Genomic DNA, 18,255 nt, shown 5'->3' on the forward strand with positions numbered 1-18,255 from the left:
CGTTTCATCCTTGGCCAGAATATAGGGCCACTTAATGGCACGTCTGTTATTGGAGACCTGATGTTCTCCTACAGGGCTATTTAACGTGGCTATCATGTTTATTTTTTGTACGAAAGGTTCTGAGTGTAACCATAATTGGAGGGGGAAGTGGTCACTCTCTGTTCTATGGTCTATTTTGAAATCTATTATTAAATGCCATAGGCTCATGGAGGCCATTAAAAAGTCTATATGAGACCTATAGTTTCCCCTACCAAAAGTTGGAGCAGCTGGCCTATCAGACTGGAAACGGCCATTACACGCCCTTAATTCATGGTTTACTGTAAGTTGTAAAATATGTATAGCTGCTCTTGAATTTTTTACCGTATTATTGGACTCTAAAGGAAGGACATTATTAGCTGTATCCTGTTCTTCAAATAAAGTATCCAAGCCCACTATCGGCTCATATTGACAGTTAAAATCTCCTCCAACAATTACCTGCTTACTTGGACTTAAAGTATTTAAAAAGGAATCAAGGAGGACTATCACCTGTGAATCTTTACTATGGGGATGCGGTCTGTTATAAACATTTATTAAGTATATTGTTTCTTTCTCCGTGGTTACCATTCTTAATCCCATTATATCAGGGGAATCAATCGGCAGTAATGTGATTTCTGCCTCCACAGTAACCCTTATCCAAATCACCAAACCCCCAGATGCTCTTCCTCTCGCAGATGGCACTGCGCCACGACTAAAAGTTCTGTAACCCAGTCTATGAGGTATGTCTATAGCCCAGGTCTCCTGCAGAAGAATGATGTCAAAGTTTTCAATATAAGAACACCAACCCTCATCCTGCATATTCCTGGATACCCCTATGTTCCATGTTATTAATCTAGCAGGTGGGAATTCAGCTGCACCGTCCGCAATGATATGTGGAACATTATTTCCATGCGACGGTGGATTTACGATGGCTAGCCCCCCAATCTTAGTGTGCTTGGTACCACATTGACTGTTCTCACCCAAGCTAGCAGTAGTTACCCTTGGATTTGTATAAATCTCCATAGTTTTCCTAGGATGGGGTGTCTGGGTTTCATGTACAGTTACGGGGGCCTCCAACCTTATTTGGGCAATTTCAACATTGGGTTCCACTGTGGTCAGAGTCATGTTTCCACCTTGGGATGCTTGCTTAGTCTCCACATCTGACACAGAAGGTGGTATTAGTCAGTCATTCATATCCAAGGTGCTTAGTGCCAAGTACCTATTATTTGTGTTAATCTGGAAAGGTAAACCTTGGATATCATTTTGGGATATGCTTGGAGTGTTAATCTGCTTGCCCCTGGCTAAATGCTGATAGAAGTAGCCTAAAGGATGTACACCCACACTATTCTCTCTCGGTGCCAATGATGCTGCTCTAAGTAGTACGGTCGCCACGTGTTGAGGGTATTTGAAATTGACAATTATGCAATCACCTTTACAAGATTTCCTGGCACTCCCAATCCAGGGGACCCGTCTAGTTGATAGAATCTGATCTGAATAATTGACAGGGAACCCACAATTGTGATTTAGCCAGGAAACTGTTTTCCGTTTGAGGGAATCGTGTGATTCATTTTGTGCCTTAGACTGCATAATGTCTAGAGGTGGCACATTTGTAAGTACTACAACATAAGGTTCACATTGTGGGGGTAAATTAGTAGAGCGAGTTTTCTTGGCTTGGACCGTTGTCCAACCTGTAGAAGGTAGATCTGCATCCGGGGCATTGATTTTATCCAACGTCTGATTGATTAGTGTGGAGTTAGATGGAAGGATATTCTCCTTAGTCGGGACTTGTACATTTCTTCCCTCTTGCTCATTTGTCCCACCCTGTGATTTAATCTGAGTGTCAATTAATGAGGAAAGGGAGCCACCTAATCTAAGCACTTCTGCTGATAATATATCTATTTTTTCAGCTAGTGGTTTTACCACTGCCTCTAATTTGTCCTCAAAGGCCTTAATAATACAGGATATAGTATTTGTTGTTGAAAATATATCATTGCCACAATTTTCAGTCATAGTCCCCTTTTGGCAGATGGAATTTTTGGGAGTAGCTTCACGATTCGATTTATGCTGTGCCCCACCTCTATTTGGTTTCATTTTTCTGCACTCCCTTACAGCCCTTTTTTTTGGGGAGCATTCTAAATGATGGTCAATTCTAGTTTCGTCCAACAGATTCAGGGGTATGGTGTTGGGGTCTACAGGCGTAAGTAGGGGACACTCTGAGACTACAGGAGACTCAGGGAGCGCCATAAACTCTGTTAACAAACACTCAGTTGCTAGGACATTAGGTGCCACAGTATTTATATTGGTATTACCACCATTACTCAAAGAGCCTGAATCAATAGGAGTAGTAACTTCGCGGCCCAATGACTTCCTTCTGTCTTTATTAATTTGACTTACTACTTTCACAAGGTAGTTATCCATAGTGGAATAGTTCTTTGCCATAGATTGGCAATATGGGGCACAGTTAGGTTCAAAGCCCGATTACTTGACTATCTGTGGTCACCCTAATTGCCCTGAACTTAGGGATATATTACTTAAGATGTTTCAGGCACCACATTTGCAACGCAATAAATAGTGAATTATAAGTTGGGTCACACACAAGAAAGGGCCTAACGGCTATCCTCCTATTTAGTTATAAATTGTGTATATTGGGCCAGAGTGGTAGCTGGGAGCACTATCTAGATCTAATTGCTGTTAGTAAGTCAAAGCGTATCCAAAAGCCTCTGCCAGCGAAGGATGATGAGAACACAAAGCAAGCCAGCAACCAATTAGTCACCGTTTGGTATATGTCCACTAATGAGGGCAAAAAGTCTTTCTAACGGGCTTGTAGCCAGCCAACTCTCAAGATAGTACAGGACACAAACTTACATGCGTAAGTAACTAAAGTACAGCAGGTGATATGCTACGGGATATATCCAAGCTTGAAGTGATCACTTGCCTTAGAGGGGTGGCCCAGCCCGGCCTCCTTTGGCCCCTGACGGCCACAGACGGCCCGCCCTCTGCCCGGGCTCAGCCCGGCATCGCCCGCGCGCGTCCCGCGACGCGGAGGGAGCCTCAGTATTTGTAGCGCCTCCGGGCGCGGAACAAGCCGGAAGGAAGTCCTGGCCGGCGCTAAGTCTGCTGGGAGCTGTAGTCCCCCCCCACTGCGGCCAACGATCACGGGTGGCGGCGAGGGGAACCAACAGCGTGTGCGTCCCGTCCCTGGTGGTCCAGCGGTGGTCCTGCGGTGGTCCTGCGGCGTCAGCAAGGCAAGGTGAGTCTTTCCTCCATGTTGTTTTAAAATGCCCAATGATTATCAAAGAATACTATCCACCCTGTCCGAAAACCTCAGGAGACCTACTGATCCATCCCTGCAGATAGCCATAATGGGGATACAGGGATTCTGGAAGATATTGGAGGCAGGGGTAGTGAGAATGTGCCATAGTAGTTATTGGCACGAAGATTATCATACTAGAAATGACCAGGTACAGGAAATACGCCACTTCTCATCCCTTTTCATAGTGAATACGAGCAATGGACAGCTCTACAAAAATGTAGGAGCTCCTATACAAGGCTGAAGGAATCCCCCACAAGCATAAGAGAAAATGGGGGCATTTGTGGGACTAGTTTGGTATCATTCAAGGTACAAAAGGACAGTTATAAAAAAAGAAATTAAAAATGCACCTGAGATACTACAACTAATATCAATACAAATTATGAAACTGGATATTAATAAGGCATGTTCAAACCAGCAGGAGTTGGTGCAACAGTCTATGGACATGAGAAAAACATCCTATGAACATGAGAAAACATATATGAATACATGTATTTACTATCTCAGAGAATATTTACAATTTAGTCATTATTCCATGGTTGCATTGTCATTCATAGACCTAACAGGTCTATTCAACAACCAGGAGCCTTGTTGACCCTGTTAGTAAAATATGTCCAGAAAAGATCTAATAATATTTTCAGGGTCAGGACACATAACATCACTATGAACGTAAACAAGGAAGTGTCTCTCAGCCTTTGCTATAGCCAATATTAGATTCTACCCTAGTGCTGGTAACATTTCATGAAAAAGTAATTATTATAAAACAGAGATAAGTGGAATTATTTAAATGTTTTGCATGTTTGCACAAGAAAACAGTAGTTGATGGATTGTGGTTGTATGAATTAAATCCTTAATTGTGAAACCTCCAAGTACCATATTTCATGTCATTGACTGTGTGTGAGAAATTGAGTTACTGGTTGGAGGGGACCCTACTCAAGCAACAATCACAATCCCAGTCAGGGTGAGGCAAAAGCAAACCCAAAATTAACCTGTGCTCATACTCTGGTAGCTTCAGGCTTAACTTAAAGGGCAAAGTGTAAAGGTCGTATGCAGCACTTCAAACAATAACAAAGTGAGAACGCAACACAAGAAAACTCCTTCACCAGACATCTAAATGAAACGCATTATGCTGTGCCTCTGTTGAGATCTAATTACTATTACTACTGTCTTTGAGACATCTACACGTACCTGAGTAGACTATATGATGGTAATTAAATGTAAACTACTGAAAAGGAAAGGTATCGTACTGCTTGTGAAGCTGTAATTCTGTAACTTGCTACTCGCTGGTTTACACTGGGATGTGTTATTGTATTGTCCCATTACACGTGTTAGCTTATGCCAATAAAACCTTATGGTTAAAAAAATTTAGATGTTGGCTTCACCCACAGGACATCATTTATTAGATATTGTGCGTTTTTTGTTGAGCGTTTCAAGAAGAAGCACAACATAATAAGGCGTATATATAGAAAAAGATCTGGAGGTAGGTACTACAAACAGAAAAAAACATTTTAATAATGCCCTCGTACCGCCGGGCCTTGGTGGCAGAACACGAAATGCAGACATCCCATACTCCACGACCGTCTTCACGGACCCAACCTGTAGACCGGCGACACTATTTATCCACCATAGAATCCAAACTCAGTGGGACACACGCTAACTCGTAATGCACCAACAGCACTGTACTCATATGTCATTATTAGACTACCTCGAAGTGTACATATATATACCTGCTTCATCAAGGGAAGCATCCCCCGTGCGTGCACACACCCTGCACCCCCACTCTCACCCCCCACTCTCCGTCCTTATTAAATATGGAGTCAGATCGTTCATAACAACGCCCAGGCCCGACACACCTGATCTATTCCCACCATGTGGGCGCTAAAGTGCAAATTGACGAGTACAAAATATAAATTCTACTACGGTTTATATACCTCTGTATGTTTGACTGTAAAATTTAACAAATATTTTTTTTTTAAATAATGCCCTCGAACAATTCATATTATTAGAGATCAGAATAAAATATTTTTCTCAAATGTTACCTTTTGTTGAAATAGAGATAATTACATTATTTTTTATTTGGATGAAAAAAAAAACATTTAAAGACGAATTACTTTCTTTTTTCAATCGCTCATACTTAACATTGGATACATATGAAAGGCAGAATAAACAATAATCAGCTGTGTATGTTCAGGGGCATCCCCTTAAAAAGGTAAGACCAAACACAAAGAGATTTGAGGATATCTAAATGTGGAGTTATGAGAGAACGTAGAACTTATGGTGTAAATGTAGGACTGTCTAAGGGTGTGATGTAAATGTGGTCTGTCAGACCTCTGCCAGGGCGACGGAGTAATTTACTCAGTCGCCGTGGCAAAGGTGCCGATGGCAAAATTGAGACATGTCTGCCGGCCCAGCAGACATTTCTAGCATTGGCAGGAACTATCATCACGATTCCTACCATTGCATTATAATTTTGCAGTATGGCTCTGTCAACAAGACAGTGCCTTACAGCAAATTTACAGTTTTATTTATTTCCCTCTTTCTTTTTGAAAATAAAAAAACAATGCTCACGTCACCATAAAAGTTTTCTCCCATGGAGAGGGGGCAATGGGCACTTTTCAATGCCCCTTCTTGCCAAGCTTTTCCTGGCCATGACAGGCATTGAAAAATGGCTATATGTCCAGCAATCATAATTAGGTGGATGGACAAATAGCCAAACCTCAAACAGCCCTTACTCCATCTACCTGTCAGAGAAGTTTGACCATAGCAGAGATGGAGTAGTCGCCGCCATCATCAAACTATGGTCCATCGGCATTCAAATTAGGCGGCTGGACCATAGTCTTGGCGGGCTGCAACTCCATCACCATTGCAATGGGGTTATCTTAATACAAATAATTAAATTGCCCTCTAAGTCAAAATCCGACAGGCCAGGATAGAGGTCCGACCATAATCCCTACAATGGGGTCGGTGGACCTGCCTCATCAATGTTCATGAGGCAGGTCGCAATTTGTGACCCATGGAGATTGGGTAATAACCAGCCGCGGTCGGTAGTAGGAATAACTGCAGGGCGGTGACGTGGCGAGGGGGAGGGGCAGGGTGGGGGTAGTAAACTATGGATTACGGAGGTTTACAGGTAAGTTAACATATAAATTATTAAAACGAATTTCGTTGCGTGCACTGCATCCCCAAATGCGATGCAGTGCACGCAACGAAATTCGTTTTATTAATGTATATGTTAACTTACCTGTAAACCTCCGTAATCCATAGTTTACTACCCCCCACCCTGCCCCTCCCCCTCCCCACGTCACCGCCCTGCAGTTACTCCTACTACCGACCGCGGCTGGTAATAACACAGGGATGGTGGCCTGCTGGGGATAGCAGACCACCCTGTCTGTGAAATAAAGATAACTTTAATTTTTTTTTTAAATGCATCCCATTTTCTTTAAAGGAGTATGGGATGCGTTTTAAAAAGAAAAATGGAACTTTTCTGTTTCATTTTTGAAGAGTAGGTAGGCAGTGGTCCCACAGACCACTGCCTGCTCTTAATTTTTTTTTTTTGCTGCCAGTCACATAGGATAAGTGGTCCCCCGGGAGCCCCTTCCCATTTGCGTCTGGCTTACCACCTACTTGAAGTAGATGGTAAACTGCGATTGTTTTGCGCCCAATCTCAAAACAATTGTACATGCCCTTGTGACTCGATATTAGGAAGGGACGCCCTTGGCACTCCCCTTCCTAATAGCGACTTGCAAACCCTATTTTGCATGTCAGCAATACGGGCTGAATCTCCATTTGCAACTCTTAAAAACGGTAGTACATGTGCCCCTTAGATTCAAGTTAATTCTTAAATCTGATTTTATTTAAAATACAACTACACCTGATTTGTTGGCAAGATGTATATTTCTTGTTAAATAGCCCACTGTGATCTGTGTGGGGTGTAAAATATCGGTCGTTCATGGAGGAGTCTGGTACCAGAATATTGTAGTCTAAATATCGTCTGACACAAATATTGTGTCCTAAATATCATTTACAAAACTATTGCCACATTGGAGTTTATACTAGAAAATCTACACTGAATGGGATGATATTTTAGTAAATCATATTTACGAGACAAAAGTTATGTCAGACAATATTTTTAAACAGTATTCTGGCATATGATACAACCGAAGGAGGCCGAGCCTTAGAAGACTAGTTCAACCATCAGTGAAGGAATATCCACTCCCTTAGCAACCATGGTACACATATTTCCCTTCCATGGGCAATGGGTTCTCCGATACAGAGCAGAACGAACTTAAAGAGAGAGACCGAATTCGCCAGTTAAAAGCCATATTACAGATAGCATGACTTGCCTCCCTCTGTTTCCCTGACTACCATTAGTTGGTCAGTCTTAATAATTTGTAGCCATCTTCACTTCAGGCTTTCTAAACAGGTATTATGTCAGCTGTGTTGGAACTAAGCAGGCAATGCTATGACTGATTGACTGAAATATTGTGCACCCATATTGACGTAATGCACACAAATCTTTGGATATACTAAACATCTTAACACAGGTAGATGCACTTGCATGTTCTTGGCTGGCAACTCTGCACCATCCCCTGCACTGAATAAGAATACAGAGATTTCATCATATTCAAAGACATTGTAAATGCAGAAATAGCTGTGCTCTCTTAAAAACTATCACATATTTTGCAAAAAACCTAGTTTGCTAATTTAATATGTCGTTTATGCAAGTGCCGGAGGTAAATAGGAAATGTACAAAAATTTGACTTCTTTTTTCTGATGAATTTAAAAGATGCATCAAGGAGGAACAACACCACGCATGCCTCTATTACTGCAGAGAGTTATAAAATATGGCAAATTTCAGGAGTCATTATGGGTGATTATTTTTTAGATCTAATATGCAGAAAATACTTTCAGGAGACGGAAAATGAGAGTAATTACACCAGCAAGAGACCTACGTAAAAATGTGCAAGTCCTTAGTCATCTGGAAAAAGTTATACATAATATTTCTATTCAGCACATCGATTAAATCTATTATTTGAAAAGTTGTAGTGAAATGGGTTGATGTCTTCTACAATGATATGTCATGAATTTCAGGAGAATGCTGACAATGGGGAAAAATTAAAAGTTCAATGTGGAATAAAAGTAGTTTTTCAGACTGAAATTAGTTTTATGAGACCTCTCTTTCATTCATTTTAGAACCTAAGCTAAGGATACACTAATACTTGTTGACTAGAATACTTGTCAAAGTATCATAACACTCACGTTATAAGACGTTTGGCTAAAATCCCAGATGATAAATTACTTGATTCTGCCAACAACCAGAGTCCAACCAAATAATTTCTCAATTCTAGAAAACATAATTGAAAATGGATGGCATAATAAGTCTATGATGGAGGAATTAATTTTTAGAAATTAGAATTATTTCAATATTTGCATACCTCTAGTCTTCTTTCAAATAAGCCATATATAAAAACGGAATCACTTTGGTGCTTCATTTTGTTTTTAATGTGAGAATAAGAGCTTACATTTTTGTGGAGTGTCTAAAGGTGACGTTGACAGACTCCTTAATCAGCCACTCATCTTGGCAGTTGGCCCTTATCATTCGTGGCCCTGAAGCAACATGCGATGTCCTTGTTTTCTCTTTGCACTTGAAAACTCCTGGTCTTCTGTAAGCTTTTTAACTGTTCTCTTTAGTATTTCATTTTTTCTCACTGAACACTCAATTTTTGGACAACAGTGCGCTATATACCATGCAAGTCATCATCATCAACCCAATTTTAGATACATTTCTTTAATGTAATAACGACTGTGTTTCCGAAGATTAGCCAACCAATCCCTAGTTGGCACTGCTTGGGTCAATACCAAAACTTTTTTTGGGGAACAAATTTTATTAAATTTTTCAAGACATACACGGGCAGACGGCCGCCAAATCAGTAAACGGAAAACATAAATCAGAAAAACAGAAACAAAATGAAATTTCGGCACAGTGCGCCTCAATTCCACTCACATTCTTGCAAGATGATACATAGGAAGCACAGAAACCAAATCACTTGGCCCATTCCTTCCCAATCCCGCCTTAACACGAAAACAGACGAACTTCATCATTCACCAGTTGTTGTACAGAATGGACAGGTTCTAACACAATGCCCCTCTAATCCACCCGTGCCTGCCATATCTTTGAGTGCTTTTGCGGACAGCACCGGGCCTTATACACTGCCACTTCCAAACCCATACAGTAATGTAGACCATCCATCAACACTGCCAAGGACAGGGGAGACGTGGATTTCCACTCTCTTGTTATGTCTCGCTTCGCCAAAGTCAGGCCGAGGAACACCAAGGACAACTTATCTTGTCCCCCAAGGCATCCATGATATGAAGGAAAGTGAGTTCCGGGTCCATCAGGATTGTCCAGTTCAAGACCCCACCCAAGCAAGATGTCACCCCGCGCCAGAAGCAAACAAGAGCAGGACAGCCCCATACCATATGCAAAATGGTGTCATCCCCAGCTTCACAGCAGAGACAGATCTGGGAGGCAATCACCCCCGTCCGCCACAGCCGTTGATGGGTGAAATATACCCTATGGAGATGTTTAAGCTGGATAAGCCTAAATTGGGCCACGATGGCCACAGTCCAAGGCACGCCCAGAGCCTCAGTCCAATCCTCATCCTCCAAAGCCCCCATATCGGCCTCCCATGCCCCTCGGAGAGCCACAAAAGTGTCCCTGCGGTTAAAGATGAGCAGCTGGTAAATTTGTGCAATCTTGAGATCACCCAGGTCTCCCATAAGGAGTGTGCCCTCTAAACGGTTGAATTTGTGAAGGTGAGACAAAGCAGCAATGTACAGAGTTAGGGGGTGGCGGAGCTGCAGGTGTAGATGAAACTGACTATGATGGAGTTGATAGTCTGCCTGATTTAAGGACCGTCCCTCTCATAACATCACCCAGAGTGGAGATACCAATTAGATCCCATCTTCTGAATCCCTCCAATGCAGTCACCTGCGACAGCCAGCAGCCACGCCTCAGCGGTGTCCACTGTGTCAGTCTGCCACACCACCCCGTCCATCGGAGGGAGTGCCTCCATTGAGTCAAGACAACTCTAGTCGCCCAAAGGAGATTATTACAATCGACCCCACCATAGAGGTATGAAATGAGTGGAGTGTCCCTCATTCCCCATTTTTCAGACGCAAAAGTAGGGTCGCCCAGTATATCATACCACCAATCATTAATGACCAGACAATGCGATGCCTGATAATACGACTCAATATCAGCCCCAGCAATAACCCCACAGTTAATATCAGAAATTTTGACAGCAACTACCCTATTCTTACTATGAATAATAGAAGTTCAATTATTCCATCTTTGAAAACTGAAGACTATAGCCAGTAAATGATGCGTGGGACCCTACTCCACTTCATTAAGAAGAGTTAAATGTATGCCGTTTGACCAGCAGCTCTGTGGCATTGTTTAATATATACGCAATAACTCTAAATCCGGGGCCGTATTACACAAAGTGCCCTGGGGTCGCAAGGGGCATTTGCGCCTGATTTGAATGCCCCGGGGCAGTTTGGAATTACAGAAGGGGCCTCAGGAGCCAGCGCTAACTTCAGGGAGTGTTCCCTCATTTGCATGGGTACATGCCCCATGCAAATGAGGGGATCCCTTTGCCTCAGCATCCACGCTGTATTACAGGTGCAGACGTAGAGGCAAAGAAGCTCTCAGGAAGCGCACTGACAGTGCACGACCTAAAAGGTGGCACAATGACAGTGCGCCCCCTGAGAGCAGCCCTCTGGAGGGGCAAAAGGGGGTCCTCAGGGACGCCCAACACAATGAAAGAAGATGCTCCATATGTATAATGCGGCCCCTAGGTCTTTTTTTGTTTACAGTTTTATAACTCCCTCCCACCCCAGGTGGAAAATACAACAAAAATATAGATTCCAATCATGGGACAATTTCTGCAGTTTCCTAATTTATCTTTGATTTCCACATCGAATTTCTTTTCTTATCTAATTTTCATCTTCTTTACTTCACTACATCTTTTTCGCTAACTCGCCAAACACTAACTGATTAGATTATGAACGGTTTGATCATGTCTCAATGCTATTTGCTCCCTGCACTTGTCTCAGGTGGTGCACAGGGCCCTATCTAATACAACGTGCATAACCCATGTAGCTTACAATGGTCAGAGACCTCCTTTTTAGGTCTCGCCTACGCAGCGCACATGCGTTGCATAGGAGACCTTTAGCCGTCGTACAGCTCTTTTTCCAAGCACATGCTCGTGCTTGTGGCGGCATACAGCTTGCGGAAGAGTGCAGCGTCACGCCACAAGCACGAGTGTGTGCTTTGAAAAAGAGCAAACAGCTGCTGCTTAGTGCGAGCGTGCGTGCACTCCCCCCACTTGTTTACTTCTTCAAACCTCAAGGCTCAAGCCCGCCCAGCTGCAAGAGTTGTCTCCTGTGTGTGCGCGCGTGCACTCCCCCACCCCTTCTTACTTGTTACAAAAGGTCAACGGATGAGAGAGGCAGGCGTAGTTGGTCTCCAGTCAGCATCAATACAATTGACTGCCCCAGCCTCTCTGGAATTTCGTAGACATCAGCCATTTTTATTTTAAATTGAGAGATATCACGATGGGCCTACTGACCACTATTTAGCCCCTTTTTAGATTGACATCCTCCTCCTAATTTACCTTTTATTCTTACAACATATCAGGACAGCGTTTGTGCTCTGCTGATCTGTCCAATAAACTAAACAATCTGTATTCATCAGGGATACTGGGTCTAAAATCAGAGTCGAACTACTGCTCCAAATGTTTCAGGCACAGAACATTTTCTGAGAGGCACGGGCGAAGAGTGTTTCTTCATGGCAGCAGATAATTGCACCCACACCAAGACGAATCCTGACGTTTTTTAAACGCGGAACAACACTTTTAAATATCCATTGATCCAGGTTGATGTTCATTTTCTCTGTTTTGTTTATTTAATGCATCTTCTTATAACAACGATAAAAAATGGAGATAGATACACATCTGTGTTCACCTATGCGTGTTATACATTGGGTAAAGTAAATGGAAAGTAGCAGTGGTGCTTAAAAAAATAACCGTTCTGCCTCTAGGCAGCAATGTAGTCACCCCACTTTCCACCAGTGACATCTGGCTTACTTTTTTGATAAGTAGATCCCTTCTCCTACCAAATCGATTATGCACTAGTAAACATTTTCAGTTTTGTATACTAGACATGAATTTAAAGTTTTCAAGAGCAACAGATATTGCAGAAAGTACCATACCTTTAAAATGTGGCAACCCTATCTATAAACAAGCATTGGCATAGCCAATAGGTCTCGCCTTTGGGACCTTATAAGTGTTTAGCCATGCAACACTTGATGTTGTTGCACCAAGGATATTGTGCTGGATAACTAAACACTTATAAGGTACCAAAGGCGAGACCTATGGGCTATGCCAATGCTTGTTTAGACAAGAATTCTCTAAATCTAAACCTACTCGTAACGTATGATCTACGAACCATTTTCAGCTGATCAGTCAAAGCTGGCTTACATTAGGGTTTATTCCTTCGCAAATCAGGCGACACAGGTATAGAGCTGCCCGCTTTAGAACTTTAGCACTTATGTAGCTATAACCAGGAGCCTGGGTGAATGAATTAGCACTTTCAAAATCGAATCTTTACTTTTTTGTAGGTTGTCGTTTATTCCTTCTGCAATAGGAGATGCTGCACAAGACAAAACCTATCAATTTGTGAAGCAATAATAATTAATGAAATGCCCAATAAGAAGCCTATGCTTGATTTTAAATGAAAATATTCCAGGGCAATCATCTCAAGTGATCTGATACTGCTATCAGACCTATTAGATTTCTTCTAATGGACGTCACAAGTATTTTACTGTAAAAATTGTATTATTTCAAATTACATACAATATATGAAATACACAGTAGGGCATAACCAGTACCTGACGCTTGCTTTAATTGAGGTAATTTTGTGCCTTGGCAAGATTTTTTTCTGATCGATCTTCTTGTTATATCAAATCTATTCAACATGCCTGCAAGATAAATAGAGGTATATTAGTGTTCATGAGAATGGCAAAACATACATGTGTTGTAATATCAAAGTCGCTTACCTGGCCTTTCTGAATCTAAGCTAGCCGAGTTTGTAGATCCTAAAAGGGAAAAGAAAGTTGCTCTTAAATAATATATCTCTATACAGATATATATATATATATATAAAACTTGTTTAAGTGCTTTTATTACATTAAAAAATGTAGGTCTATAAACCCATATTTCACTAGTACCCGTGGAATGTGAAAAAGTTTCAGAGGTTCCTGTGAAACATGGAGTTATCATCAAAATGGCAGCCTTCAAAACACTCTGAAAAGTGTTATGATTGTCAAATGCACCTGGAATATGCAGTAAAGGAAGAACACGAGAAGTGGCTAGTTTATTAAAAATACATCTAAAGAAATATATTTCTTTTACTTGGATCCATTTCAGCTAAAAACATTTTTTGTTGAAATCTTCAAATTATGAAGAAATTTATGTAGCAAGTGGGGTGAATCCATAAATACGCAGCAAACGCCATAGCCACCGAATTACATAATTCCACTGGCACTGACCAACTTCCACTGTTTTATCAGCAATCTATTTATGAAAGGTAAACAAACTCAAACATTCTAGTTCCAATTAGTACTGTTCTTAGCTGCACCCCAAAGAACAGTGCTGCGCTGCCAAGAAAATCTTGATCACACCCGTTAAAGTTTCTTCTGCTGCCAAACAGGGCAGGTATATCAAACTTACTATTTGGACTGGGGAAAAGAGCGGGGTGTCCTGTGAACGCCCCTGAAACTTACCAAGAAGGATCCACATTAGGAACAGAAAAATCTGCCAGAGACAACAGGTATACTTTTTTAAGTTTGTCTGTCACTTTCACTAAAGCCAGTGTACACAATACGTCTTGACTAATATCAATATAGGGTTTTATTAGAAGCCGCTCTAGTTATAGAGCATGTGCAAAATGATGGTAGCAAATACCACAGTTAGACACAACATCGATTTCATATTCCTTTACATTGTTCTAAAATAAAAGATGAAATAAAAAACTTGATAGGGGACCGGCAATGCGAGCAAACTACGGGCGAGAGGGGTTTCTTGTCGGACGTCACTTCAAGCCGGACGGCCAGTCTCAGGTAAACTATGTGCTGCTTTTAATTTAAAAGAACTTGGCTCATATTATCGTGATTATAATATCACGTTATTCTACGGATGCTACTATTATTTTTCTCCTTTTCTCAATTGAATTTGGATGGACGAATGATATGACTCGATTCATGGACATGTATCTCTAAAAACAGATGAGATTTCCGTTAATACGGTGTGGAGCTATTTTTGCATGGTAACTATCGTCTTCCTTTTGCCCACTACAAACCGTGAATGCCCTGAAGAAGTCCTGCGCGACAGGACGAAACGCGTTGGCTGTGGCTTTTTAAGAACAAAAACAATAAAGAAGATACTTTTCTAATTTGAAGCCTATTGGACTATAACTATATGTAACAACTTGTTCTTTTTGAGTGGTGCAGTCCTGATGTAGTTTGTCTAGGTAATTTAAAATCCTCAATTTTTAAAATTAGATAAAAACAGAAAGGAGAAAAAACAACAAAACAAAAAAACAGTCATCAATTGGTACTACAGGCCTTCAATGAGGCCTCGGTACTTGCTTCCCCAGTAATACACAAACTCTTACAACAAGGACTTATTACAGATTTAGACCTGTTCCACCATGCATAGAGCAAGCAACTTTATAATGTGAAAACAAGCCACCTTGTTGTGTCTGATCTAAAAACACGTAAGGCATCTGTGAGGCATGAGAAAGACAACATCTGGCAAATCGGGATAATCCAAGTTTTCCTCAAATTAGCATAAAACAGGCAGAGGAATATAAAGTGCTCTAGTGTTTCAGGGCTAGCACTACATAAGGGGCACAGTGAGGTTACAGTCGCGTTCTTCCAATTGCTTTTCATAGAATTCAATGAGAGAACCCCAGTTCTAAACTGTATGTAAAGTGCACATGCCTGATGGGGTTCAACATCATTCATATAGGGATCAAACTTAAAGCAACTTTTCGTATCTAAAAAACGGGTTGTTGAAATGCTAAGTGTCCCAACTTCAGTGCAAGATGAATCAATAAAATCCCAATACTTTTTTTTAAGCTGCGAACCCATTCTTTTAGTAATAGACTGCCGGTCATCCCACATAAACCCCAATCCCAGTTTGTAGAACCACTGCCTTACTTTTTTGAACAAGACCGGTCACCCTGGTTGTCTTTGAAGCGTTAATAATTCCTACACTGCCTCTTTCACTGGAATCTAGGTGTTATTGGTCCAAAGTAATCCAAAATAGAAGCACCTTTTAAACAGCTGAATGGATGATAGACCTTAGACCGAGATCCAAGTGGAGTGGTATTAGTGGCATGTTCTTCAGGAGGTTTAAAATCGCTTGTAAAAAATAATTTTCTGCTATTTCTAACTGGTTCAGGTGCTCCAGCCCCCACAATTCAGCCCCATATAGGGCTGCACCCCGCCCTTTGGCCCAATGTATTTCTAAAATTGGTGATATTAGGCGGAAAGGAGATCTTTTGGCTTTTTTGCTATTGCACAGTCCGCGTGTTGCACTGAAAGCATACTCTTCTGGATTTGAGGAGTCCATGTCAGATTCTCACTAATTCTGACTCCCAAGTAGTCAAAACCTTGACCTGATCTAGGTATTGTGCATCTAGCCTCAATTTCCCCTTAGTTGATTTGTATGGATTAAAGAACATGAACTTAGTTTTTAAGCAGTTGATTTCTAGACCCCATTCAGGCTGTTGCAAACTAGGTTAAAACTTTCTGGATGCTCATTGGGGTTTTAGAGATGAGCAGCGTGTCGTCTGCAAATAAAAGACAAGGGATATGATTGCCCACTAATTTTGGTGGGTCTCCTCCACAGTCATAAAGATCTTTAATAAGCCCATTTATATATAGTGTAAACAATGTTGGTGCTAAAACGCAGCCCCGGTCCACCTCCTTTGAGACAGGAATGTTATTAGTTGGACTACCATCTGAGTTTCACCTAACTTTAGCGTAGTTACCAAAGTGCAACCGGACCGAGAGTCAGAGCAAACCACCAGGAAGACCAAGCTCTCTAAGGGCAACACAGAGCCTGGTACGGTCTGTGGAGTTAAATACCGTTTTGAGGTCAACAAACACGACATACAGATGACCCTTCATAATTGTTACTTCCTTCCAGATAAAGTAACAGGAACCGAAACACCTGGTCTAGGGTACTCGTGGAGGTTCTAAAGCCAGCCTGCAAGTGAGAGAGTATACAGTACTCCTCTATCCAGCACTGAAGATGTGTTAAAATCATTTTACTGAATACTTTCGGCGATACATCGATAAGGCTAATGGGCCTGTAGTTTGACGGTTCTCCCTTATCTCCTTTTTTAAATATGGGTATTATTTCGGCACCCTTACATATCTCGGGGATATTCTCACCTTGTGTGATGGCAGCGAAAACTATATTGAGCAAAGGGCCCCATATGTTGTGCTCAGATCGATACAGATCACCCGGTAGTCTATTTAACCCTGGGGCTTTTCCAGACTGCAATGAATTAATTACATTTACAGTTTCCTCTAGGGAGAAGTTTACTTCTTACACTGAGGGCTCTGTGTTACTGTCCCTGCTTGTCTCTACTTCCTCATCCTCCAGCTCGGGTACCTCCCCTGAGTAAAGTATTTGAAAATACTCTTCCCACATTTGGGGTAGTAGATAAAAATCAGTTTCACTAACTGGACGTTTTACCCCTTTAGAGAGTAGGTGCCAGAATAGTTGGGAATCCTTCGATCTAGATGTCTCCACTAATGTGTGCCAGATTTCTGCCTCCCATGCCCTTTTTGCCTCACCCTGTGCTCTCTTGTAGGCTCTTCTTAAGTTTATTATGTCAATCCTTATTCCTTTCTTTACTGCTAAAGATAGATCAATTCTGACATGCTTACAATCCTCATTGTACCACTGAGCAGCTTAATGGGTTACTATATTTGGGTTACACTGTCTACTAAAGAAAGCCTTAATGTTATACAATAGGTGTTGGAAAGTACACTTAATGATTTGATTGTTTAGGTCTGGGTAACCCAATACATTTAGCGTCTATGCCACCTCTTTATAGATGTTCGGTTACAGCAATTACCTGAGGCCATTTCTATTCTCCTATTAATATTGGTTGTAATAACAGGGGCCGTCACTAGATTTATTTGGGACTGTGTGATATCAGATACCAGATAGCTTAAGAAGCAATGCATTGTGGTCACTATCCTCTCTATTTAAAACAATCATGCCATTAATGTGTAACCAAAGGTCAAGGTCTACCATAATAAAATCAATCCTGCTCTTTGCACTACCCCTTTTAAACGTAAATTTGGCCTCAGCATCTGAGGGTGTCCGCCCATTGCAAGCGCAAACCCCTTAAGGAAAGGTAAATAACAGGACTTGCGGTCCGACCTTACTAATTCTTTTCAGGGCCGGTATCTGAAGCCTTTTTATACCTCTGGCTTGTTCTTCCTCCTGTACTAGTTCTTGTACGTAATCTATGGGTTTGTGGGTTGTGTTAAAATCACCGGCTACAATAAGATGGTATTCTTTGCATGAATTATCAAGGAAATTGGTGAGCGTTGATATAGTATCAGAGTCCTTATGGGGACTACTAAACCAATTATATAGGTTAATTATTCTCACATGAAAATTCCCTTTCAGTGATATTAAATCTATACCAAGGATCTCCTGTGATTCTATATTTAGCCACTTAATTTTGCAACCCATGGTTGTCTTGACCAAAATTAACAGACCTCCAGCAGGTCTACCAGCTGTTGAGTGTCTAGCTTCAATGCTGAATGTGGCGTACCC

General features: G+C 41.5%; 1 protein-coding gene across 6 annotated transcripts in view; it reads right to left on the reverse strand.

Moving 5' to 3' along the window:
- Positions 1-18,255, reverse strand: part of LOC146867157 (uncharacterized) — a 1,274,092-nt gene that overhangs the window by 953,289 nt on the left and 302,548 nt on the right. For all 6 annotated transcript variants that reach the window (XM_085603699.1, XM_085603695.1, XM_085603693.1 and 3 more), the window contains exons 5-6: positions 13,446-13,484; positions 13,278-13,367 (exon numbers count right to left, since the gene is read on the reverse strand). In XM_085603699.1, coding sequence (XP_085459825.1) covers positions 13,278-13,367; positions 13,446-13,484 — 129 coding nt within the window. The remainder of the gene's footprint in view (positions 1-13,277; positions 13,368-13,445; positions 13,485-18,255) is intronic.

This window comes from Triturus cristatus, chromosome 1_2 (assembly GCF_964204655.1).
Source record: "Triturus cristatus chromosome 1_2, aTriCri1.1, whole genome shotgun sequence".
Taxonomy (NCBI): Eukaryota; Metazoa; Chordata; class Amphibia; order Caudata; family Salamandridae; genus Triturus; species Triturus cristatus.